Source organism: Diadema antillarum, unplaced genomic scaffold, assembly GCF_040938485.1.
Source record: "Diadema antillarum isolate AM-2024a unplaced genomic scaffold, OU_Dant_1.0 seq00000766_RagTag, whole genome shotgun sequence".
NCBI lineage: Eukaryota > Metazoa > Echinodermata > Echinoidea > Diadematoida > Diadematidae > Diadema > Diadema antillarum.
Genome location: NW_027271656.1, coordinates 674,270 through 699,754, shown reverse-complemented (window position 1 = coordinate 699,754; position 25,485 = coordinate 674,270). Strand labels below are relative to the sequence as shown.

General features: G+C 38.4%; 1 protein-coding gene across 1 annotated transcript in view; it reads left to right on the top strand.

The window, feature by feature from the left end:
- Positions 1-2,351: 2,351 nt before the first annotated feature.
- Positions 2,352-25,485, top strand: part of LOC139738739 (probable ATP-dependent RNA helicase DDX41) — a 36,336-nt gene continuing 13,202 nt past the window's right edge. Inside the window, exons 1-12 of the mRNA XM_071649378.1 lie at positions 2,352-2,402; positions 5,161-5,244; positions 6,142-6,298; positions 7,711-7,846; positions 9,904-10,021; positions 11,770-11,861; positions 12,492-12,645; positions 14,061-14,197; positions 15,720-15,882; positions 16,573-16,776; positions 17,797-17,893; positions 19,781-19,930. Coding sequence (XP_071505479.1) covers positions 2,358-2,402; positions 5,161-5,244; positions 6,142-6,298; positions 7,711-7,846; positions 9,904-10,021; positions 11,770-11,861; positions 12,492-12,645; positions 14,061-14,197; positions 15,720-15,882; positions 16,573-16,776; positions 17,797-17,893; positions 19,781-19,930 — 1,537 coding nt within the window. The 5' untranslated portion in view covers positions 2,352-2,357. The remainder of the gene's footprint in view (positions 2,403-5,160; positions 5,245-6,141; positions 6,299-7,710; positions 7,847-9,903; positions 10,022-11,769; positions 11,862-12,491; positions 12,646-14,060; positions 14,198-15,719; positions 15,883-16,572; positions 16,777-17,796; positions 17,894-19,780; positions 19,931-25,485) is intronic.

Here is a 25,485-nt window from a genome sequence, read left to right as displayed (position 1 = left end):
GTGGATGTCTTCTTTATAAGAGCAGGGATAACTCTTTCTGAAAAAAATGTAGTTGCTATACCGGACTGTTATACCAGTTGCTCATCTTATTGTAGACTAAATGCATTCGCTTCACATCATATCGGGAGAATTAAAGTGGTGATACATAGTGTGACCTCATCTTAGTTTTAGTACGTAATCTAACAGTGTTTGAAATAACTCATTCATGAACGATTACTTGAATAAAGAACGGTAACTTCACTCTCCTATATAGTTCCTCGCATTCACTTCAAGCTGCCATCAGGAACTATTTCATAGTAGGACCCAACTAGATTTCGTCATCCATCCACTGCTCATACCCTTCGAGTTCCCCGCACCCATCATTCATGGGGCAACTGACAGAGCTTTCATCAAATCTGACTTTTCTCTCTTGAACTCACTGCCTTTGAAATTGAGAATGGAGACCTCATTCCCTCTGTTCAAGAAAGAACTCAAAACTTGTTTATTCCAGTAACAGTGTGCTTTCTCTCAATCGTTGCTCTTTTCCTGAATGAAGCAATGTGGGGAGGTCTTATACCTTTCTGCCACCGTGTGTGACAGACATGGCGCATTAAAAGACTCCATTATCATTGATAATTAAATCGGCAACCTGTCAGTGCATCATTAATACAAGCCATAATAATTATGATTAAATTACGGCATCCTTCCATCTGCCACCCCCCCCCCCGCACACACACGTGACGCACTTTAAATCATAATGTAATCACACAGCAAGATTCACACAGAGTAATTTGTTGGACTTTATGAATATAGTCCATAATATATAGTATATTTTAGATACAAATCCCTAAATGCTTGAAAAAACTACTAGTATAGGCCTACGACATTTTTTCTTGAAAGGCAGGAGGAAGACAACAACAACAACAATAATAACCATAACAACAATAAGAACAAGAACAACAACCAAAACATCATCAACAACAACAAACCAGCACATATGTTTTGTAGTCAAGAACAGGAAACTACTTTTCATTTATTTGTACAATGTTCTAAAACACTACATTTATGGCAAAAATTATCTGATTTTATAGCGGAAAAAAACAAAAAAGTATACACCTTTTCGCTATTTGAAATGATGTTTGGTGTAAGTAATGACATAGAATTTTGTACATGTATAAATCTTTTTATTTCGTTGTTTTAAGTTTTATATTCATATGTAGATTTCAAAGTTCAACTCTGAATTTTGACGCATTCATGGCTTAAGTAAAGTATACGATAAACAGAAAACTGAATATGTTATAGCACAAAAGAAAGGTAAATTGCAATGTCATTTGAGGAAGTGGTCCATGTTTTTGTAATGGTTGATCCTCTACTTTTATATATCTCAAAGACATCCATCTTCTTTTTGTTATTTCATTATGGCAGATAGTTTAAGGTGACTTGTTTTAACTGAACCCTTTTTATTGCTATAGGCTGGTCATTTTGTACATTGTTTATATTGTTTGTTTCGTTTGTTTTTTGGTTGCATTAAAAAATAAAAAGAAAAAAAAGAACTGCAGAAAACAAACAAACAAACAAACAAACAAACAAACAAACAAACCAGCACACACACGCATGAAGTAAACCACGCACCTTTATTTATTCTTTTTTCCCTCACTGGGATATTTATTATTCTCTTTCATCTGTACACGTATTACAACATATTTCAAATAACATCATACTTTTTTTCGAATTCAATACAATATACATCACGAAAAAAAGGTGTTTAAAGAGACACCATTTTTTCTGAAACACTTGCAACTTATGATTATTTCTTGCAATAAATTTCTCCTTATCATAATATTCCCTTATACTATATTTACATAAATCAAAACGAGGTATTATTTTTCTTATTTTACAAACATAAATTTCATATCTCACAAGCATGGTAATACAATTAAATGCCGAATTGTTGATACCCCAAAAACCAAATAATTCATTTTCCGTCGTAAATGTTATTTCTAACCCCGTGTTAACATAAATTAATCCATTCTCTTACTTCAACCCACAATCTATCAACATATTGACACTCACTCAAAAAATGTATTAAAGTCTCAACATACACATTACAAAATGAACATTCTTTTCTTTCAACAATCCAATTCTATTCAACATGTTATTTGTATATAAATACAAATACCTTTATAACTTTAACTTTAGTTATAAAGGTAAATAAAGTCATAAATACCTGCTTACTGGACTACGCATCCTCTTGAATTCATAGCATCGTTGTAAATACGTACAAGCTTGTGTATTTACGTACACTGACGATCACGGCATTCTCTGGAAAGCCTATAGCCCATAAACAGCGCACATACATTGGCACACTTGGTGCAATCATGGCCTCTACCAGTGGTGATTCCTCGTCGTCGGCGGTACATAAGGTTTGTTATTTCGTGTTGACTAAGTCATTCCATGCGTCTTAATTTGTGATATTCGCTCAACAATAGATTGGCTATACAGCGGTGGATTTTCTCCAGATATTTAGTTATTCGTGAATGATTAATTACAAACAAACCATCGAGTTTCGTACATGTTGGTCCCATGTATTGCATTTCCTGTGAATGTGAACCGATCTGAATCTGGAACGCGAACGTACACTGTCACTGTATGGTTGGACCTACTACGAGTACGGGTACTCATCGACCGCCTAATCTTTATTTGCTTGATAAGAATATTTAACACTGAAATTTACGTAAAAACTTGACCTACGTGATTGAGAAAACCAGCACTATCAAATGCTGTTGTTCCCTTTTCAATTTGAAGTTTCAGTGCAAAAATATCGCCGTCGAACTTGAGTGGCCTCTCTTCAGCTCCCCGCGGTCGCGGTAGGGGTGCCGCTCCTTTTTGAGATCGACCGCTGTTTTTGCATTGACAATGCACACAAATCGAGTTGTATTGAACACCGTGTTGTACGAAGCTTTTTAGAAAATGCATTGACATTACATTACGATTCTGTTAAAATATTCATTCGAAATTTTGTCCTTGATTAAAACCATTATTAATGAACAGTGAATTTCGCGTTTTCCCACCCATCCTCACCAAACAACGGCAACGGTCAGAGCCAATACTCACATTGACATAGGCAATACATTTATTTTCTATGTGCTCTGTGCTCCAAAACTACGCGGTTGGTTTAAAAAAGGGTGGTCGATGTGTAGTAAAGCTACCATACGCACCACTGTCAATTCTGTAGATTTCTAAAGGGTGTTGTTACTCAGGCTCAGATCAGTCATGAATGTACACCAACAGCCAACACATTGACAAAAATTCAAGGAATATTGTTATGACCAGTGGTGACAGAGCATCGTAAGGTGTTGCAGAATCACAGAAAATATAGAATCTAGCACAATTAGAATGCAATGCAATGCCCATGGGCGCGAGCGGCTTGCTTTAAAATTTACATTATGCACAGGTCTAGCTAAGTCATGAAGTCTACTCACTGCGACCAGCCCGAATGTGAAGTGTTTGGGCTGCGCATTGTAGGATTTGGGATCTGGGAAGGCATAGTATCACGGCTAAATTTCAACTTAAATAACTAAAAAATGCGTCAATTTGAATAAATTTACATAGGGGGTCTACCGATGGCGATGTAGTCCAATTATTGACAACAGGATACGGGGAACGTTTGGTTCCGCTAAATAGTCCATTTCTGTCCAAATCGATAACTTTAAATGATTCAGTCATGGGCCGGTCAGGAGGAATCTGCGAGAATGACAACTGCTCTGTAGGACAGATTTGAAACCTCTGCACTTGCGCTAGTCGGTAGCAGTGTAGCCTTTGTTTGACCAGGAACTCTTGCTGCGCGACATCGTGTGGCGCCCGATGGCTCTCTGCTGGTTTGGGTGCGTTCACTCGAACCCTTTTGCTCGCCACTACACAGCACGCAGCAAAAGGGCCTTGTTCAAAGGCTAAAATCATTGTGACTCTTACAGTATTCATATCGCCAATGCGCAAAGTGCCACGTAAAGGTTGCATCGAAAGCCAAAGAATGAACGGGAGGTACAACGTATGGAGATGAACTCGTAGAAAAACATCTTTTCAAGACCACATGGGATCAGTGTGGAAATGAACAAGTGAACGTATTGTATGAATTAGGTAAGAAACGTATACATGTACATTATAAAAGTAAGGCTTTTGCTGGTTAAAATACGAAACTTATAGAGGCGCAAAAATTTGTGTTTCTTTTTCACCGTACGGAGATAGCACTCTTTTGACTCTGGGCGCTCCCACAGTCTATAACTGTGTGAAGGAGTGCCCCAGGGTTAGAAGTCTACTAGGTTCTAAAAGGTACTATAGCAGGCCTTTTAACCTGGCTGTAATGTAAGTGAACTGTGACTCGTGTGAGTGTGACCAGCCCAAGCCAAACACGAAGCGTCCCACAGTACACCTGTTCAATGGAGTGCCCTGGGGTTGTAAGCTACATTACACAGCCCTGTCACTGTACTGCAAGTCGCGACATGGCTGTACCACTCACGGTCAAAACACTTGCCTACACAATACAATAGCACAGATTTTTAATTGATTATATTTTGTTTGGAACCTCAGACCTACAATATGCAATGTACATATAAATCTAATCTTGATCATTCTAGCAACCCATTGGTACATATTAGCGATATGGACATACACAATTTACAAATTACTGAAAACAAAAATTTGTATTACTTTGTCTGCAGACTGTAGATCACTTTTCAAATTTCCTCTATGTGGTAACCACTGAGTAAAGGCTGATGACGAAGTGACACGGTTATCACTACACTATAAACGCAATCGACCATGCAGCGGTACAAGGTTTGTGTGACACTTGCAACACACTTGCTGCGATTGTTATGGATCACCTCCATTCACGGCAGAGCTGATATATTTTGAATTAGTGCAGCGATGGTCAAGCTTTGCAAGCGGTTAGAAATTTAAATGTTGCTCCATGGACATAGTGCGAGAGCTCATTATCAGATTATTGTAGGTATGTTTCAGATAAATTGACTGTACGTATGTGAGGTAAAGAGTGGGATGTTCATGTTTGTGTTGAGATAGTTGTCTTTGTTTTTTTCAGGTTATGTTTGTAAATTACATTATTTTATTATAGTATTGCTCCAGACAGTAAATTTCGTTTGCACCCCTTTTTTTAACCCCATTCAGAAAAGAAAGTTTCAAGCCCAAGAAGACTCTGATGATGAAAGCTATGTGCCATATATTCCTTTGAAAGAAAGGAGGAAACAGAAGGTATGTTGTATGTTGGCTTTACACATTACAGTTGTCAGTTTTTGCATATCTTGGTGGTGATGGATATTTTCAAAAGGTGTTGTGTTTTCCCTTCACAGCAAGATTATTTCAGTGACATGGTGCAGACACTCAGAGATTATATTAAACTCTCAGGTGAAGGCACTGTAACCAAACGATTTCTGCCACACTATGAGTCACATCTGTTAGTACACTCAAGGTTACACTCAGGACTCAACATTGGTGGTAGCTTGGTGGCCTGGGGCCACCAGAAATGGATGTCGGGCCACCACTTTTTTAAGAAAAGATATGTTTTGTTGTCCCAATCAGGCCAACAAATTTCATTGCTACACCACCAAAAGAAAAAAGTTACTGTCAAGCCTTGCTTTGTATGTCGCGTCGTCGATTCTGTACAGAACATCACTTTGTTAAGTTATGGCATGAAGCAGAGAATTTGGCAGAATGTTGTATGTTATTATCGATGTACTGCTTATTTCATGCTATGCTCTGCAGGTTTTGCTATATGGGCAGCATAGCACCTTCCATCAGAAGATTATGTTTGTGTTTCAATGCCATTTGAGTCCATTTCTACTGTGGAAGACATCTTTTTTCTTAGATGTGATAGTGATCATAAAGCAAAATCCACGCTAGAGTAAAACTTTTTGTAATTTTGATATTTATGTCATGTTGTGTGTCAAAGTGTGTTTATAAAAAGCACTATCATGTTGTATTACAATGTAAGTGATGAGGTCTGCTGTAGCTCAAATATACAAACTTGTATGGCCAAATTAGTGTTAAGAACTGAGTTACTAGAAGATTAATCCATTCATGTGTGGCCTACAATGTGTAATTTCGTAAAAACTTGTTTTATGCCATGATTTCTTGCAAAACATTCTCTAGGTGGAGAGAATCCAAAAGTTAGCCAATCGACGAGTCATTGACCCAAATGAGGAGGATGGACTGTACGACAGACAAGAGGAGGAGGAACCTGACATTGGACCCCTGGCAAATGTCAGTCTCTTGGACCAGCACTCCGAACTCAAGAAGAAGGCTGAAAGTGAGTAGACTTCAAATAATCCTTGTTAAAACAAATGTGCTACAATATATGCCTTCTACAGACTCACAAATGTATGCATACAACAGCAGCGGTGACACGTCTGAAAACTGTACAGCACTGGAACTAGAAAGATTGTTTCAGGGACTCATGTTTTGTTCCATGATTGATCTTCATAACCCTCGCTATTACCAATTTGGAAGACGTTGCATACTGTAAAACACAATATATTCACAGCATGAATTTGTCACTGATTGGAGGATTATTACATTGGTGGCATCATATCTCCTTTCAATCAATGCTTTTTCTGCTTATCTTTTCTGCTTATGTCTGGCCTTATAAGGTACTTAAATATTACCAGTATGCCTAGTAATGCATGTACAAGCTTGTATGTGTAACTTGTAAACCTAGAGTAAAGAGAACATAAGTGAACAATCCTAGTACTCATACAACATGGTTCAGTAGAAATGGAATTCAAGAAGAGATATTTCTGATAATTTTGAGTGGTGATACCGAAACTGAGGCATCATACACATTTGTCATACATACATCCTGCATTTTGCCATCTCAGTATTAAAAGTGATATACATATTACCTTCTCATTCAAGTGATGAAAAATCATTGTAGGCTAGATATAGATATAATTGCAATTTTATCGATACTGTAAATTTAGTGAAAGGTTTTTCCTGTGGGTGTACTTTTAATGTTCTTGTTTGCAAATATACCCCATTAAAGGACAAGTTCACCTTCATATACATACGTGGATCGAGTGAGGGCAATAACATTAGTAGAACACATCACTGAAAGTTTGGGGAAAATCCGACAATCCGTTCAAAAGTTATGAATTTTTAAAGTATCTGTGCAATCACTGCTGGAGGAGAAGACTACTACAGTGCATGATGTCACATGCGTACAACAATATAAGGAAAATAAAAAGAGAATTTCACAAAACTTAACTTTTTGAATAAAGTGCACATTTCTTCGACATGTTACTCACTTTTGTTAGGGGTAATATTATTTCCCCTGACTTCTGAAAGAGAGAAGTCGAGTGTTCTTTTATTATGTGAGAAAAGTGAGAATATCTTGAATTTTCATTATACTTTCTTTATATAGTTGTACTCATATGACATCACAAGCTATAGTAGTCTTCTCATCCAGCCATGACTGAGCAGAAACTTCAAAAATTCATCACTTTTGAACGGATTGTCCGATTTTCCTCAAATTCTCATTGATGTGTTCTACTAATATTGCTGCATTCACTCAACCTACATGTCTATGAAGGTGAACTTGTCCTTTAAATCTGATTTCAAGTGCAGAAATTTTAAAGAGTGTGTGATGCTAATTAAAATGAAAACTTGGACTTATGCTTGCATAGACCTGTAAACAGCAGCCCATTTCTTGCTTCTTGTTGCTAGGCACCAAGTCCACAGCCCTTGACAAACAACTGGAGGAAGAGCAGAAGATCTTGAACAGCATCCAGGAGCAGAAGGCCCTGATGAATGTCAAGGAGTTGGCAGAAGGCATCACTTACACTGAAGCCCTCATCACAGGGTGAGATTACAGTAGCATGACAAATGGAATGTTGTGTGATTTCCAATGTAAAACATACTGGCCAGAATTCACAGAGGTACAACTGTAGTTTAAACTTAGTCCATGGTTTACATGAATTCTGTTTCGTAAATGTGCATGGACTTGTCGCACTTGCTAGCAGACATCCCATTATAAATGCCCTCTGATGCACGCATATGAAAGGTAGGCCTATTTCACACCCTTTTTTTTAGTCTGTGGACTGATCTAAGCCATGGATTTGATTTAAACTGCATTTGTGATTTTCGACCTCTGTTTCAAGGTATTTAGCTTTACATATCGTCGGTTGAGAATGATAAGGGCGTTAAGTTCTCACAAAACCCATAGTGTTCGAGACAACTTAACGCCCTTCTCATTCTCAACAGACGATATGTACCTTTGTCCAACTTCATTTTTGGTTTGGGTTTTTGCCAGAAGGTCAGCATGTGCCAGCTTCTTTAGATGATTATTACCTTTTAATTCTTTGACTGGAGAGTGCATTGAATGGTTGCAGGAAGTGAGATTTTTGTTTTTGGTTGTCACTTTGTTCAGTCATCATCGTCATGCTGTTATGTCTGCTTTTAGCAGTGTGTTAATGGAACTAGTCTAAAATAGGGTTTAACGTTTGACATACAGGATAGAGGAGACTAGAGAAAAAACATCACACACTAGGAAAGAGACAGATAGCTAGAAGATTTCGACGGTTGTGTTGTTTCAGTGGGGTTGGTTTGTTAGGTATAGCATGCTGTGCGTCAGTGGAAACCGTGCCGTGTATGTACTCCTATGCTCAAGGATTCTGCTCAGGGATTCTGCTTGTTGCTATGTTCCCTAAATTTGTAGTGCCAAAGAAGTCAAACTTGTAGTCATGGTGATGAGATTAGGGACCACATATATCATTGGGCCAAGAGATGCACTCCTATCACTCTATTCATTTTCAAAATGTTGTTTTGACATACATACCTGTCATAACTATGATGTGAATCCTTTTTATGCCTCCACCCAGAAAGGTGCTGGAGGCATTATCATGTTTTTGAGTTGTCTCTGCCTGTTTGTCCATCTGTCCATCCTTCCATCTGCCCTTTGCACATCTCATTATCAAGATTATATATATCATACTATAAACCACTCATTAAAATGAGTTTGCCTCGTACCTGTCCCAGAAGTGCTACATGAGGCATAGATATGTTGATTAAATATAGAACAAAATCTCTCAAGATCGTAAGTCACTTAAATTTTGCTTTCAAATGATGTTTGTTTTATAAGAAGTAACTTAATCCATGAATTCCAGTGGTAATATAATATGATATAAAGAGTAGAAATATATAGATAGTTATTTCTGTGCAAGGTATTGATGAAAGGTCTAAGTCAAATAGAAAAAAAAAAACTCACTGTATTTATGGAAAAAAAAAGTGTAGTTATGATGTAATTTGTTGGACAGAATGGAAATGAATATGATTATTTGCATGAGCATGATAGAGATGGTAGTCAAACATTAAGGTGAAAGGTCAGTGCACTTTGGATTAAAATGTAATTTTCTAGCTATAACTACAGATACGACAGTCCAGTTGAAAAATTATCAGGTGACAAGATTAGAAATGAACTGACAATTATTCACTTAAAAGGACTGGGTTAAAAGGGTACAATCAAGGTCAAAGGCCACCAAAATTTAGTTGAAATCGAATATTCTGGCCTTTAATTTTATTAAGTGAATCCAATCATAATACAATTTAGTGTAAGTTAACAAGAGAATCTAGTGTAAGTTTTAGATAAAAATAGATTTTAAAGTACTTTATTTTTACAGATAGGGTCAATTTTTTGGTCAGTGGTCAAGATCAATGAACTTCTTAATCTGTAAATAAAGCACCACATACAACCAGCATACATGTATGGTACAATTTAAAAAAAATGCTTGCATGATTGATAAGTGGAGACTCCCCAGTCAACTGCGCATTACTGATATGGCCGGAACACTTTTATTTGTGCCTTGTGATTATTGCTTGATTATCATCTTTGATACGTACTGCTCCATGTCTGCTGTTCAGGTGGAGACCACCACGCTGCATCCTTCAGCTTGGGGAGGCGCGGCATGAGAGGGTGCGAAAGAAGCTCCACATTCTAGTGGAAGGCCAGAATATTCCCCCTCCCATCAAGCACTTCAAGGTAGGCTCGCTTCTCATGTCACCCTTGATACATTTTTTGCAAGATGATATTTCCTTCTTCTTCAAGAATTCAGTTTTACACGATTCATAAATGTCCGGCATTGTGAATGAAGCAAAGATAACAATATGAGAATTTCATTGTGAAAAGTAAACTTGTATCTAAGTTTATGGAATGAGGAGAACAACTGTCAGTTGCTATAATCCCACACCCCCCCCCCCCAAAAAAAAAAAAAAGAGAAAGAGACAGACAGACAGACATGTAAAGATAGAGAGAAGGGACAAGAAATCTGAAATTGTTGAGGTTGTTTTGAGTGATGACTTTTATCCAATGATTGAAATTATTCATTCATTTCATTTCAATCATTTATTGTACATATCATGGATATTTGTTTTGTTCACATGCTTTTCACAAAAACAAAGATATATATCGTCGCTGGGGTGACAAGACCTTGTATCTGCAATTTTGGTGAAAATGATTTTTTTATTATTAATGATCAGAAAATCAGTTAAGTGATGTCCTGTCCAAATCCTAGATGTCTTTCCCCCAAAAATGAAGCCACCATAGCATGTCAAAGGAATGTCTATCCCATTGGATACAGTGCTTTGGCTGCCATGTTTTTTCGCTCTCCTGAACATTTGACATTTTGTAGATACGAGGTCTTGTCGCCCCAGTGACGATATAATACCATCGCATAAGCAAGATTTAAATACGGTAACATATATATAAGACATACGAGAGGCATCATTTTGCCAACCTTATATAACATAGAAAAAATATATAACCTACATGTACATGTATTTTACATTAGCATCAATGTTCAAACATTCAACATATCTGTGGTCATAAATTCAAACTCAATAAATTATAATTTTGTACCACCATACTTTAACTGGCTTCAACCAGGCTCTAATCAGGTCTAACCTGGCACTGAGTCAAGGTTAGGGTGCATTTATAGTGTGAAAGGGTGCGAAGGTGAGCGGTGCCATTAATGTTGGGACACGAAAATACTGGTGGTCAACTCCGTGGCATAGATATCAAATGTATAAATTGGGTCATTTCCTGTGTGCTATTAACAAAGACAAACACAGAACAGATAAAAAGATCTGCAGAGGCCTTGCTCTTCACTAGAAGGAAACTCCCTTCTAAACATGCAGCCTAGTTAGCGGTGTGATTAAAGGCTAATATGGGGTTGAGCCCCAGGCTAGATCCAGATGAAGGCCCTGTATTCATATTGGTGGTATAGTGGTACCCAGGACAGGGCCACAGCGGGACCCCCCGACACACACATATTTGGAACTCTCCATTTAGGTCAGGTTTAGTTGCCAGAATGAATATTAAAAATCATCTCGTTTTCTTAATCAGGGCATGGTTTGATTGAGGTTTCCGATCAGGTACACCAGAAAAGTGTTTGTTTGTTTTTTGTTTTTTGTTTTTTTTCGTTGTATGGTTACCCTCTGGTCATGATTTCTATCATGCTTTATAGTAATACGTAGTGCTTTCACAATGTTAATGACTTTTTTCATTTTCCATTGATGGTGATTGACAGTTTGCTGTCTTTTATTTTTATCAACATTTTGCCTTATTTTGTTAAAGATACAAAGTGTCTATAAATGCCTTGAAATACATTATGTGAGAGGGTACTGCTGTAAACAGAGTGTAGTGAGTTTTATATCTGTCTTCTTTTGACATTTATCTTTCTGAAGCAAAGCCATATAACATTTTCTATCTTTGTTTTTCCCCATTGCCAGGAGATGAAGTTTCCAAAGAGCATTCTTGGTGCCCTGAAGAAGAAAGGAATTAGCAGACCGACCCCCATCCAGATCCAGGGACTGCCTGTAATGTGAGGAACTTGAGAATAGAGTTATAAATAGCATATATTTTGTCCTGGATGGAAAATAAAAGAGATGGTTCAGTAAATATGAAACCGGTACATTTGTATGGCTGCAAATATGTATGGGAGACCTTGGATTGATTTTTTTTTATGACACAGAAATGCCAGCAGAAAGAGGATTGTGCATTGTTTTGAGGTACAGGAGAGGATGTCAATAGCTCATGTATGTATGTATGTATGTCAGATACATAGTAATGTCATAATTTTGTGTTTGCCAGGCATTTACATCTTAATATTACCTTTCTCTATTTTTCAAGCTTATCTGCAAGCGCATTTTCCCAAGAATTAAATGTTGTGAAGTAAGATTATGAAGAATTTGGCATAAACTCAATGCAAGCACTTTGAAAAATTTGCAGTTTATATACTGAAAAAATATTATATACTTATGGAAGACTAAGATTCCACTGATAGTGCTCAAAATGGGTCAAGGCAAATGTGTCTATTGTTCCTGATTTTTTTTTTTAAAGTTTGAATTAACTCTGCGTTTACCAGTGATGTCTTGTTTGTGTTCAGTGCGATTCCAAAAGTGCTAGTTAGTGATAACGGCTGTGCTTCATATCTTTTGTGATTGGTTCGCAGACTTCAGGGCCGCGACATGATTGGCATCGCATTTACAGGTTCGGGGAAGACTCTCGTGTTCACACTTCCCATCGTTATGTTCGCCCTGGAGCAAGAGAAGCGAATGCCCTTCATCAGAAACGAGGGCCCCTACGGTCTCATCATCTGCCCGTCTGTAAGCTTGCCCATGAAAATACCGTATACGCCATATATTTAGCGAGTCTAAATTTTTGTGAATCGGGACTTCCCAACGATTTTGTGATTGCTTAAATTCAGGACTGTGGAGTGCAGTACTGAACGGAGAAATTTTTATGTGCACGTCACATTCATATCGGGATCAGAGTCAATGTTTTTGCATGTCTTAAAATTCACGAATAGCACCTGACTCATGAAATTCACGAAAATTAAAAAACTCGCAAAATATTCGGTGTATACAGCAGACTGTTTGCCACAAAGAAAAAGTGCATTGCAACAAGCATGTTGAAGTATATCCAAGATAACAATTAAACACATTGCAAGTATGATGTCTTGCAAATCAGTAGAAAAAACAAAAACAAAAACAGCTCCAGACAAATAGATTAGGCATTCTAAAGGCATTACATACCTGTCTGGTATATGGCATCTAGAAACTTTTCCTGTCTGAAAATGTCATTAACAGTGCCCTCTAGAAGTTTGAATGTAACAACAAACCAAAGCTCTTTTTTTTTGGGGGGGGGGGGGGGGGGAGAGGGAGGGGTGGTATATCTGTGGGGGAAAAAAATAGTCCGAGATTATATACTTTCACAGTAGAATAACAAGGTTGCAAGCGGAAAGGTACAAACAAAGTGACATTTACGTGAAGTATTATTAGACCAAGCTTAAAATATCCTCTGCACACTAGCGGAGCCAGTGTTGTAAGGGCTTCGCTACATGCTCATGCCAAGACGTTTTGTTTTGCAGGCAGTCTGTCAGTCCCATTCATGCAAATCCATGAAAGCAATGCCACCAAAGCAATTCTGAAGTTAAAGTTCAACATCTTATACAGGGTTTGTTATTGTTAGCCCCTTGCTTTACCACATTTGGACAAATGTGCACCCAGAGAGATGTACAGACCATTCAAAATTAGTAGATTTAAAGGTTGTGTGTACCTTTTGCGTATGTCACAAAATTTTGCATTGTTCAAGAGTAATGTCTCCCAACATCGTATAAGAAACCTTTGGTAATACAACTCAAGAGTGAAAAAGAAAAAAAAAAAGATGAAAAACTAACACCATATCACTCAAGAATATGCTCCCCTTTGTACCAAGAATAAAAGTTTTTTTTTTTTTTTTGTCCAAATAAATTCACTGAAAATCTATAGTATTGTTCCCATCTCTCCATCATAAAGAAGTTTCCGGTTTATCATTTTGAAGAAAGGTCTGAATTTAATACCTACCTCTACAGTATACCAGCTTATGAAAGGAATTTAATTTTCAGAGTTGTAAATGGGACACACAAGCTTTACAGATGTGGAGTAACAAGTAGAGAAGACACTGTGTTCAGAAAGTGCTAACAAATTTGACTCATTTTTCAAAAACTTTTTCCCTGCACCCTTGTTCTCTTGGCTGACAGCGTGAGTTGGCCCGCCAGACCCATGATGGCATCCTGCACTTCTTCAAGTGTCTGGAGGCCGATAACCAGCCGTCTCTACGTGGGATGCTCTGTATCGGAGGAGTCTCTGTCAAGGAACAGATGGATACAGTCAGAAAGTGAGTTTCCTGTTTTTGTTTTACACCCCTCTCATGTGTGTTTTCTGAAATGGATTTTGGGTGAAAATGTCCCAACCATTGCCTATCCTGTCAGGAATGACAAACGGACAGACAAATGACGACAGCAACAACAGCACATTTAGAATGAAAACATGTCAAGTGAGGACAATATTGTATATGCCATATGTTTATGGAGTCTAATATGTTTTTGCGATTCGGGACTTCTCAACAATTTTGCAAGTTGGTTTGATTATGTAATCATGGAGTTGGCAATGAACGGAGAAACGTACACGTGCATGCCACATTTATGTTGGGATATTTCGCATGTTACTAAATCTGTGATTAGCACGTAACTTGTGAAATTTGCGAAAATAAAAACCCTGTGAAATACGTGCCGTATACAGTATTTGGCTGCTAGCTGGATGCATTCTTGTGTCTACACCCATCTACATGCCATGCTAGCTTAGATTTGTTTCTCATACATGTGAGTACTATACTAACAGAGTGCTTTGAATCGTATTGTAGGAACACTCAGCCAAATAGCATAGTAGATCACAAACTGATGTGATTGTGTAATTCAACAGTATGTTTAAACAAAGTAGGGTACTTTTTGGCTTAAACTCATGTGTTTGCTGTGTCTGTAAGGTGTATCACTGCAGCAATATCAATTCTACTCCAATATTCCCCTGTCAGGTGGTTCAGGTGTTGTAAACCTGTGCACTTCAGAGTAGATATACTGTAGAAAATGTTCAAGCAGAATCAATTGGTCAGTTGATTCCTCATGAAAATTTGGTGGCAATATACAGTAGCTTTAATTCTTGTTGTTTGGTGTCACACAATAACGCATGTGATGTTTATTGCCACCATCTGTTCCTCAAGACCATAATAATGATAAGCTAATACAGTCCGACCTTCGTTATTCAGCCATCGATTAACCAGATCTCTCTGTTATTTGGATGTTGACTGGCTGACATTTTAAAAATGTTTTCATGTATTTTCAGTGGCAAATTTCATTCAAAACACACACACGTATGTTCAACCATTGCGGGACATGCTCCAGTCAATGCAGTGGACTGTATCTGAATCTCACTACAACGCTGTAGCTGAAAGATTAGTATAATGATTGTTTGTTTTTAGACCTACCAGGAAGTGAAATAGACCCATGGAAATGGACGTAAACCAAACAAGTCTTATTTTTCAAAGCAAAGATTATTAAAATTTATAGGTACTGCCAGTATTTGAGGCACCTTTATCAGCAGTATACCATATGGAGAGCTGCTAGGTATCAAGGGAGCGTTAAATTGGTAATGATATGTGTACATACTAAATGTATGTATACCCCTAGCATGATAGGCTAGAAAGTGCTGTATTTGAGCATGTTTCTCTTATCTGGCTAACTGAGGTCGAACTGTATATCTGTTCCATGCATTGTATCACATGACTTTGTTGACCTGATTTTTAGAATTGCACACCAATGTGTACAAATAATCCTTTCCCTTTTCTGTTATACTGTGCGGTCCAGAGGAGTCCACATTGTGGTGGCCACGCCCGGTCGTTTGATTGACATGCTGAACAAAAAGTGTTTCTCTCTCTCCACCTGCCGCTACCTCTGCCTTGATGAAGCCGACCGTATGATTGATCTTGGATTTGAGGAGGACATCAGAACTATCCTCACTTACTTTAAGGTTAGTCATGACTGGAGTCATTAGGGTCCACCTTTTATTATATGTTCTGCATATTGTTAGTGTTAGTCATCTCAGAATGCATAAGGTTTTTGATCAGCAAAGCTAGCTGATTTGTTAGGTTGTTAGGTTCTCTTGAGGAACAAAAAAAAAAAAAAAAAACCCAAACTACCTGGGGTGGGTTCTTGTCTTTTCAAGAGAATTAAAGATTACTCGGCGTATTCTGATGTTGAGATGCTGCAATAAATCTGTCAAAGATCATCTGTTTTTCAAAGTGGATAGGTTAAAATCATGACGTTCTTACAGTGATAGATATCAGATGTGAGGAGTAGTTTTAGGTCAGTGAATAAGATGACAGATTATCAGTCACGACTTTTTTTATTTGAGTCCCCTTTCTGCATTAGTTATGCCCCCAGGTAAAGCCTTTTATTAGTCCTTGGGAAAGGACTTAAAGCTGCCATTCCTGTGGTTGATAGCTTATAATTATTCAATGCTTCCTTAGCAGTCACATTAATTTTAGTCAAATTCTAAAATAAGCCAATCTTTGATAGTGCAAACTTATTAAAGACTGGCTTATTTGAAGGCTTCTTGTACATTGTGCCATTTACTGAACTATTGAGGACTTTGAGTTTAGTATGCATCTGATCCTCATCACAGTCAGTAACATTATCCTCCTGTGGTATTCATCTCTAGAACCAGAGACAAACTCTTCTCTTCAGTGCTACCATGCCCAAGAAGATCCAGAACTTTGCCAAGAGCGCTCTCGTCAGACCCGTCACCGTCAACGTCGGCCGTGCCGGCGCCGCAAGTCTCGACGTGATTCAGGAGGTGGAGTACGTCAAGCAGGAGGCCAAGATGGTCTACCTCCTGGAGTGTCTTCAGAAAGCCCCTCCTCCCGTAAGTCGCAGTCACTCTTGGTCTGAAACGGACATTTCGGACAATAATTCTGCAATAGGAGAAAGCCTTGTCACAAGGCTTCATGACTTTTTTCATTCGAGTCTCGCACAATTTTTGAGACCTAATTTGCAATGTCCGCACGTACCGTTACAAAACCACACCCATTTTTGTAAATGCATGTTGCTAAAAAATTGGCACAATTTTATGATTTTGTGTACATTTTTTTTTGGAAAATAGTGCTCATGAAACTCATAAGAACCTGTTTATTTTTACTGTTTGTCACTTTGATTTTTGATTTTATGCTAATTATGGTAGGGGGTGAAGTCTCCCCACCCCCTGGATTTAGCATTGCCAAAAAAGCCTGGATTGATTAGGGTTAATGCTGCATACTATCATGTGATTTAATGCAGGTTTCACCTTCTCACTTTCTAGGACCCCAAAAATTGAGAATGCAAATAACTACCTCACCCCCTCGGTGGTTTTCATAACCTTCCTTATATGATGACATAAATGGTATCCTGGGGTACCAAATAAAAATTAGCCATTTTGTTGAATTATTATTATTTTTTTTAAGGTTGTACCCTGGGTGCCAAAAAGTGGAAATTATTTTGGTGCTGGAGCTAGCGCGCACTAGCTACTGCACTGCGATACACTGCACTGCACTGAAGCACATGCTATTGCTAGCACAGCGTACCATGCATGCATAGTATAACATGCAGTGGCATGGGAATGACTATGTACACGCACACACAGTGCATGCATTTCCCTACGGCTGTCCTCGAGTGGACGTGAGGTGATGCTACACAACGTGGTACCCCGGGGTACAACGGTACCCCCGGGTAACACGTGATGCATCATATGATGGATCTGTTATACCACAGCATATATTTCAAAGGAAAGCCCAAGGTGCAGAAACTGTTATCAAATGAAGCTTTCACTATCATCTGTCATATCTGATTATATGTACATAAATGCAGGAATATGATTACATACCTGATTTCTTTGCTGAACTTTCGACAGGTGCTGATCTTTGCGGAGAAAAAGTCTGACGTGGATGACATTCACGAGTACCTGCTTCTGAAAGGAGTGGAAGCTGTCGCCATTCATGGTGGCAAAGGTATGTATGACGTCCAAGCATTTCACTCTTGCCAGCTTCACTGGGTAATAATAGTTACGTTCAGACGGTGATCTCCAACCTCAAGGATAGCTATCCTCGAAGATAGGCTTGTAGTTAGGCACCGTATAGATGCACTCGTTGATGGCTATACTGAAATTAACTCAAAGATAGATATCCATGAGATATCTCGGGTTTAGCGCTCTATCAACAAGCTGTGGGCGGTCCTCACTCGTAGTTAGGCATCATGTGGACGGAACTTGTGGATGGGAACTTGTAGATAAGCTTAGTTATGGGGGCAGTGAGCCTATTCTGGAGGATAAACTTCATTATGTGGACATGCGTCGTAGTTACGGGGCCAGAGCCTATCCTCATGGATAGCTGTCTTCGAGGTTAGGGATTGCCGTCTGAATGTAACTACAGTCGCTCATTCAGATCTTCATTCATGCATTATTTATGACTGATATTCTTTGAAGGCCATTACAGAAATGATATAAGTTATGTTCAAATGGTGATCCTTAATGTCAAAGTTAGCTTACTGTGAGGATATGCTCTTGCCCCTTAACTATGCCACGTGTCCACATGACAAAGGTTATCCTCAAAGGTAGCTTATCCTCAAGGATAATCTCTTGCCCCTGTTACTATTAGTGACTCTCACTCAATGATAAAACCTCCTAGAGCTTACTCACAGAGGAAGCCAATGCAAACATGTTATCATACACTTGTAGCAAAGGTTTGCGCACTGAGCAAATGTGACCCGCTACAACAAACGGATCTGAAAGTCGGGGAAGGTCAATTTTCTGAAACTGACATGACATTATTTCCTTACTCTTCCACTTTAGATTCATATATAACACGACTCATAAAAGTACTCAATTGCGGGGGTATCGATGATTTTGTTAGCACATGTCGAGTGGTTTAGGAAATCAGCGTTTTGAGAAAACCACTGTCAAAGTTTTCCTCCCGATGTAATCATGATCGAGGGAGGCAAGACAGTTTTCACCTCTTGACAATAGAAGGTATGCTCTTAGCAACCTCTGCGATGTTCATTCAAGCTTAATGCCAATGGTTTACTCAAGACCAGTCAGTAACCAGGATGCCACGCACTGACCAATAAGATCACTCCCTCATTGCTAGGGGAGGAGTCTCTCTGCGGCGCTAAATACAAATCTTCGGACATGTTTCTGTTCCATTGAAAGTCCGAAAATCTTGGCCCAGAAAAACATTAATTTCTTGCCTTTCCTGTAATCATTTAGCTTCGAAATTTCGGCAGATGATAGACGATACATTAGACTACAAAATCATGCCAAAAACAGAAATCCGATCGTTTTGACCGATTTTGATGATCTGACTTCAAACTCGATATTCTCAGCTCAGCGGTCAGCGACTTTCAGATCCTTTTGTTTTGGCGGGTCACAAATGTTTGTGCAGTCAGTGAGAGACACCAAGCTCTTGGCTAGAAAACTATGCATCCAATACTTATGCCGTGCATCCAGTAATTACTGGACGCATGGCCTTGAAGTACTGGATGCATGGTTTTCCTGTTTTTTTTTCTTTGGCAAGCCAAAAGGAAATGCATCCAGTAAATTTGCCATCAGGTAACATCATCAAAAAATGTATTTTGGCAAAAATATTGTCCTCCATTCTGTAACACAGATGATGCGCAAGTCTTTTCGTGCATCAGTCGGAATAGTGAGCATGCTGTAACTGTGGAATTTAGCCTAAAGTCACTGGGCTTTGCCTGGTGGGTTAAGCATTCTATATTTGCCTTATGCACACAATTCTGACTGATGCACTGAGCCCTGTGCACCATTTGTTTACTGTCACTTCTGATATGTGCCGTGTGTCTGTTTTGTCTGATCACTTTTAATTTTCCCCCTCCCCTCCCAGACCAAGAGGAAAGAACGCGATCCATCGATCAGTTCCGTGTGGGAGAGAAAGATGTGTTGGTAGCCACAGACGTTGCCTCCAAGGGGCTGGACTTTCCCGACATTCAGCACGTCATCAATTACGACATGCCGGAAGACATCGAAAACTATGGTGAGTCCACCAACCATGTGATTAAAGGGATGGTACAGTATTGGTGGAGATGAGAATTGGGTTTTTAACTTTGTGCGAGATACCAAGAAAACGCTTATGAAATAGTACAGAGCATACCATTTTAAGAGGAATTCAAAGGTAATTTGATGAAAATCAGGTTTGGAATGACTGAAACATCCAAAAACAAAGTAAAACAAAGCGATCATGATAAAATGTGGGTCCCACACTTTATTAGAATCGCTATGTTTTCGATATCTCAGCCATTTCATAACCAATTTTCATCAAATAAATGTTGAATTCCTCATGGAATTACATGCTCTTTCATATTTCATAAGAGGTTTCTCATAATCTCACCAAAAAATGTTAGAAACCTGAAATTAGGTCTCGACCAAAACTGTACGATCCCTTTAAGAATTTATGTAACATAATTATAAAAGAACATGGTGAACAATCTAGATACTGCTACTCATTTATTCCTGAGATATCAAGTTCAGCCTTTAAATTAAAGGAAAACAACAGAGAGAGAGATATATATACATTACTCTCCTCTTAATTGGGTAATATTAGGCAAAGCCTTATTTACCCAATTAAGTGGAGTACATGATTAGCCGGAGATTGTGTTTCACTCATGTCACAACTACCACACACTAATTATGCACTTATCTGCACCACAATATAGCATGCACGGTATGTTACTTCAGGCAGAGCTCATTCAAAGTTTCACAAAAGCCTTCAGAAAATCCTCAGTTTCTCTTGGAATGGTTTCAAGGAAAACGACATACAAACCTTACGGACTTATAATGTTTTACTGTGCCTTGTTGATGACGAAATGGAAAGATTAGCGATAATTTGCCATTCCTGAAAGTATATGTATGTCCTGAAGACAAGTCATATCAACATGACATTGTAAATGCCACTGCAAATCCTACATCTTACATGCAGCCATAAATTTTTTGTCCCCATTAATGGTGATCGTAAGTTCACTTTTGCATGAACAAGTCTAAAAAGCTACAATAATAATATACTCTTCAGCGCATTACAAAATAATCATCACAACATTCATAATTCAAACATAGAATGCATTGTTCAAAAGATGACTTTTTAACCTGAACTTAAACTCATTAACTCATGTATTTGGCATGTACTTGCAATGGCATGTATTGGCAGTGCACATATACAGGGCTGGCAGTGGTGTTAAAGTGAAAACAAAGTTCTGGTAAGGGCTTGAGAACCCGTCTGGCACCATTTCATATTTGCTTGCAATATATCGAAAGAGTCTACAAAGAAACTTACCTGGCTGATGCGGTTTGCCGGAATGATGAGTCGTTTTGGAGTATTTTGAGAAAAATAATAAAAGTAGGTAGACCGACTTATTCCAGAAGGCTCCAGACTAACTTGGTCTCAGGGAAAACTTGACCCTATTTCAGACAATGTACACACAGTTCGTGATCGCCATGTTCATCAGTACTCTATGATACTACGGGTACCAAACGAGGCCTTACTGAGCAGACAGGAAAGTGCGAGCTAATCCTGTGCAAAACAAATGGACAGCGCGCGGTCCTCAAGCCTACTAGTATACGCACATCACCTCAGTTGTTGAGACGCGCGGTCTTTGAAGTTTTTGTTGTTGTTTATCAAGCGTCTTTGATTGTTTTTAGAGGTGCTTGAGAGGCGCACACTAATTTTGCATGCGCGCCAAAGAGGTTTTTGATGTGCGCGTTGTAACAACTCGGACCATTACTGCGAGTAGCCAGAACGCTACAATGTAGTTTATACAGGCCGCTCCCATATGCATAGTATAACACTGTACAATCCAGAGGGACAACCAATACAACTCATCCCGCCGTCTGCAAGCAAAGGGAGGCCGAGTTATCCCCGAGTCCGAGTCTAGCCTGACCCCATTCGGGTAAGTTCTGAGACTGAACGTTTTTGGTTAATATTTCCCATTTTCGTCGTTACCCATCGAATATCTTGTTATTACAGCGTTGTTGCGCACGTTTCCTAGGCATACGTTCACATTTTGGAGCAAACTTTGACAACTTTTGCAGGCGTACCAGAACATTGTTTGGGCTTTAATGTCTGTTCTCATTTGCAACTGTGCATCACAAAACCAACAAGAAGTCGCATGCCTTGATTTTACATGCGGATTCAAAATTTGTTTTTTTTTTTCTATCTATATGCCTTATTGAAATAGATGAAACTGGTCAATCTATTCAATCTTGAGTTTTTCATATTTGACTATCAGATAGGGCAATTCTTCTACTTCTTTATTCTTTTTTTCCCCATTCATTGCACAGCTATCATGGCTCAGTAAGATTAAGTGCTTGAATAGGTCCTACACTTTGGAGCCTCTTTTATTTTCTAATTTCAAACTTTTCCAGAGTGTTTGCTTCCTTTCCAATATTTAGATGGGTTAGGAGAGTCCATTGGAATTGAGTTATACATTGTTTTTTAAAGCTTAAAGTCTGCTCTTTCAGAATCTGTCCATTATTAAACATCCATTTCTAGTGAATTTTGTTTGTTATGTGATGCAGAGTCATGTATAAACTCATGCATTGTATAATATCATTATAGGGAGGGTCTGGGTTGATGAAGTGTGCAGTTCTTTTCTATTTTTCTCTCTCTTTTTTTCTTCTTTTTTTTGGAGGGGGGGGGGGGAGGGGAGGGGAGGGGCTCTCAGATGAGAATTCATCCTGCAAAAGTGAAAGTTAGCAAGAATAATAACAACCATCCTATAAATACTTTATGCAGATGATATGCTGTGTATCATTTCCCCGGTACGTCTTGCCAACTTAACTTTAATATTTGTGTGCCGGCACTGTTGCCAAGAATAGATTTGAAGTGGACCCATTAAAACCATTTGCTATGAATGTCTCTCAATTATGGCCGTTCACAAAAATAGAGTGAGGTTATGAGTTGGCACAAACACCGTCATATTTAGTATGAGGGTGAGGATATTGAGAGCAGAGAATGACTTTTTATGGTATCTCTCTTATGTTGCATTAAAGGTTTGTTTACCACTGGGAGCAGTGGTTTACAAAATGTTCAATTTATCACATTTGATGCATATAAATGTAGGACAGTTGTATCACAAAATCCTAACATATAAGCAATTGCAATAAAGCCTAGAATATAAGGAGATATCACCATTCTTCTCAATAAACCATAACTGTAGACCGTTTGATAGTTCCAAACAATTTTGTAATGAATATTGTTCACATTTTGTATATTTAACAATGCTTAACATTGATCATACTGTTTAACTTTTACATTGATTGTTTCAATTCCTAACCCACATTTTAGAACTATTTTGAAGCACTAAAGCTGGGTTTTTTGTTTCATTTGTAAGGGGTAAATAATGCCTTGAGATACTAAATGATTTTCATATTGCGGGGGAGCATGAGGAATATCAAACACAAGGTTTTGGTTTACAGTAATGGCAACAATAATGTTCAGCAGCATTTCTTTTATTCTGCCTTGAGTATTTTGCCTGGTGAAAAAAACACAAACAAACAAACAACAACAACAACAACACACACACACACACACACACACACACAAAGAAAGGATATTTTGAAGGGATATAAACCCAAAGATTGAGCCATGTGCGAGCACTTCTCTTCCTTCAAGGGATGTTGTAGTTTTGGTAGAGATGGAGATTCAGATCTTACCTGTCTGTGGGATAATTAGAAATCACTAGAATATGAAATGCCCTGGAGCATACAATTCTAAATGGAAATGAAATTTGGCCGAGATATCCCAAGACAATTCTGTTCATAATTTATTCAATAACATCTGATTAAGATATGTAATTTGCACACAGTTGAGTAAACTGATGTGCATGGTCCCACACTATGCCAGTGCCTTTAATATTGTGTTTAAGAAAAAAAAAAAGAGAGCACAAATCTTTGAAAAGAGCGTGGCTGGAAATGAAAGCCTAATGCTTCATGAAAGTGAAACTACAAGTAGATACTGTAAAAGTAGAAATTTTTGCAGTGTTGAAATTTTCGCACATTTCGCGCAATCAGAAACTAGCGCGAAAATAAAAGCTTGCGAATATTTTCGCGTGCCATATGTTCCTTTGCGTGATGTCTTGATTCCGCGGAATTAAAGACACGAGAAACTCTTCTTGCCTGGCCAAGCGCGAAAAATTAGTCGCGCGAAAATATCCACGTTTACAGTAATTGGTTGAAGTTTCCATACTCTGCTGTCCCCATAATCCGTAGCGTGAAAATAAACAGTTTCTGAGCGATTCAACATGGTTATAGCTGTTTGTTGATATGTAGATAGTGACTGCATAACTACAGTAAAATGTGTACAATATACTTCAATATTTGTCATCAATGTTAATTTCATCATTTCACATCTCAGATGTCAAAGTTCAATAATTGTTTGAATTTGAGTCTCCTTTAATGTTTGATAGTCTTTTGATCTGACAGAGTAATCGAAAATCTTATTTTTTCCCCTCTTTAACCTGTTGAGGACAGACTGATTTTGCTACAACACACATTTCCCTTAGACACTTGCCCGAGTATACTTGGGACTCGTCCTCAGTGGGTTAAGCAGGATGCAGTTTAAGCAGTTCCTCATATGAATAGACCGGTGTAACCTGCCAATATCAATTGCCACTTGCTTAACAAATGAATTGAGTGAAATTGAGTCAAATGAAAATGGAGATAATCATGGGATCTTAATTGGCTTGCCATATGACAGTTGGTGCATTTTACAGGGTCGCATCGATCATTTGCATCCTATTAGCCTGAGGGGGGTTTGATGTCAAAACAAGATAAGATGCAGATCAGAGGTCAAAGGTCAAAGTGAGATTCTAAAATTTCGGGGTCAAGGCAGAGGGTAGTGGTACAGGTTATCACAATGTCATAAACTTGAACTGCATTGATAAGAGTATCACTCAACAAGGAGCTGGGAAGAGTATTGGCTGAATAAGGGAAGGGTTGTACAATGTATGTATGATACAGATGTCTGATGTGTCTTGGTTGTCATGGCAATGTGTACATTTTTACAGAGCCCAATCTGCTCATGGTAGTGAAATATCTCTTTGTTGCAAATTCACCCCAAATATTTGTTGTTTTAATATTACTCTTTTATGGACATGCTAATGGAATACTTTTCTGCATTTTACATAGATATCCAATTTTGCCAAATTTAGCCAAAGTTCTTTGGCCCAACACATCAAATATACAGTAAGTTCTGCAGTTATATTTTTGTTCCCGCACTCTGTCTATAGTACGTCTGAATCCATCGGGTTGGACAGTCATTCTCACCATGTTGCATGGTGAGAGAGAGAAGAAGAAGAGATACCTGGCTGAAATGGTACTTGTTTTAGGCCTGAAAGTGAAAGTAAACTTTGAAAATCAAGTGCATGCATGGAAATAAGTTTGTCAGAAATATTCAGAATCATTGAAACCAGTTGTTAAAGAACCACTCTGGTTCCACAGACATCCACTCAGTGTGCATACCACCATATTTGGTGAAATTGTTGGTGTGCCGTATGCGCACCACCATAATTGGTAAAATTATGGTGGTGGCCGTGATGG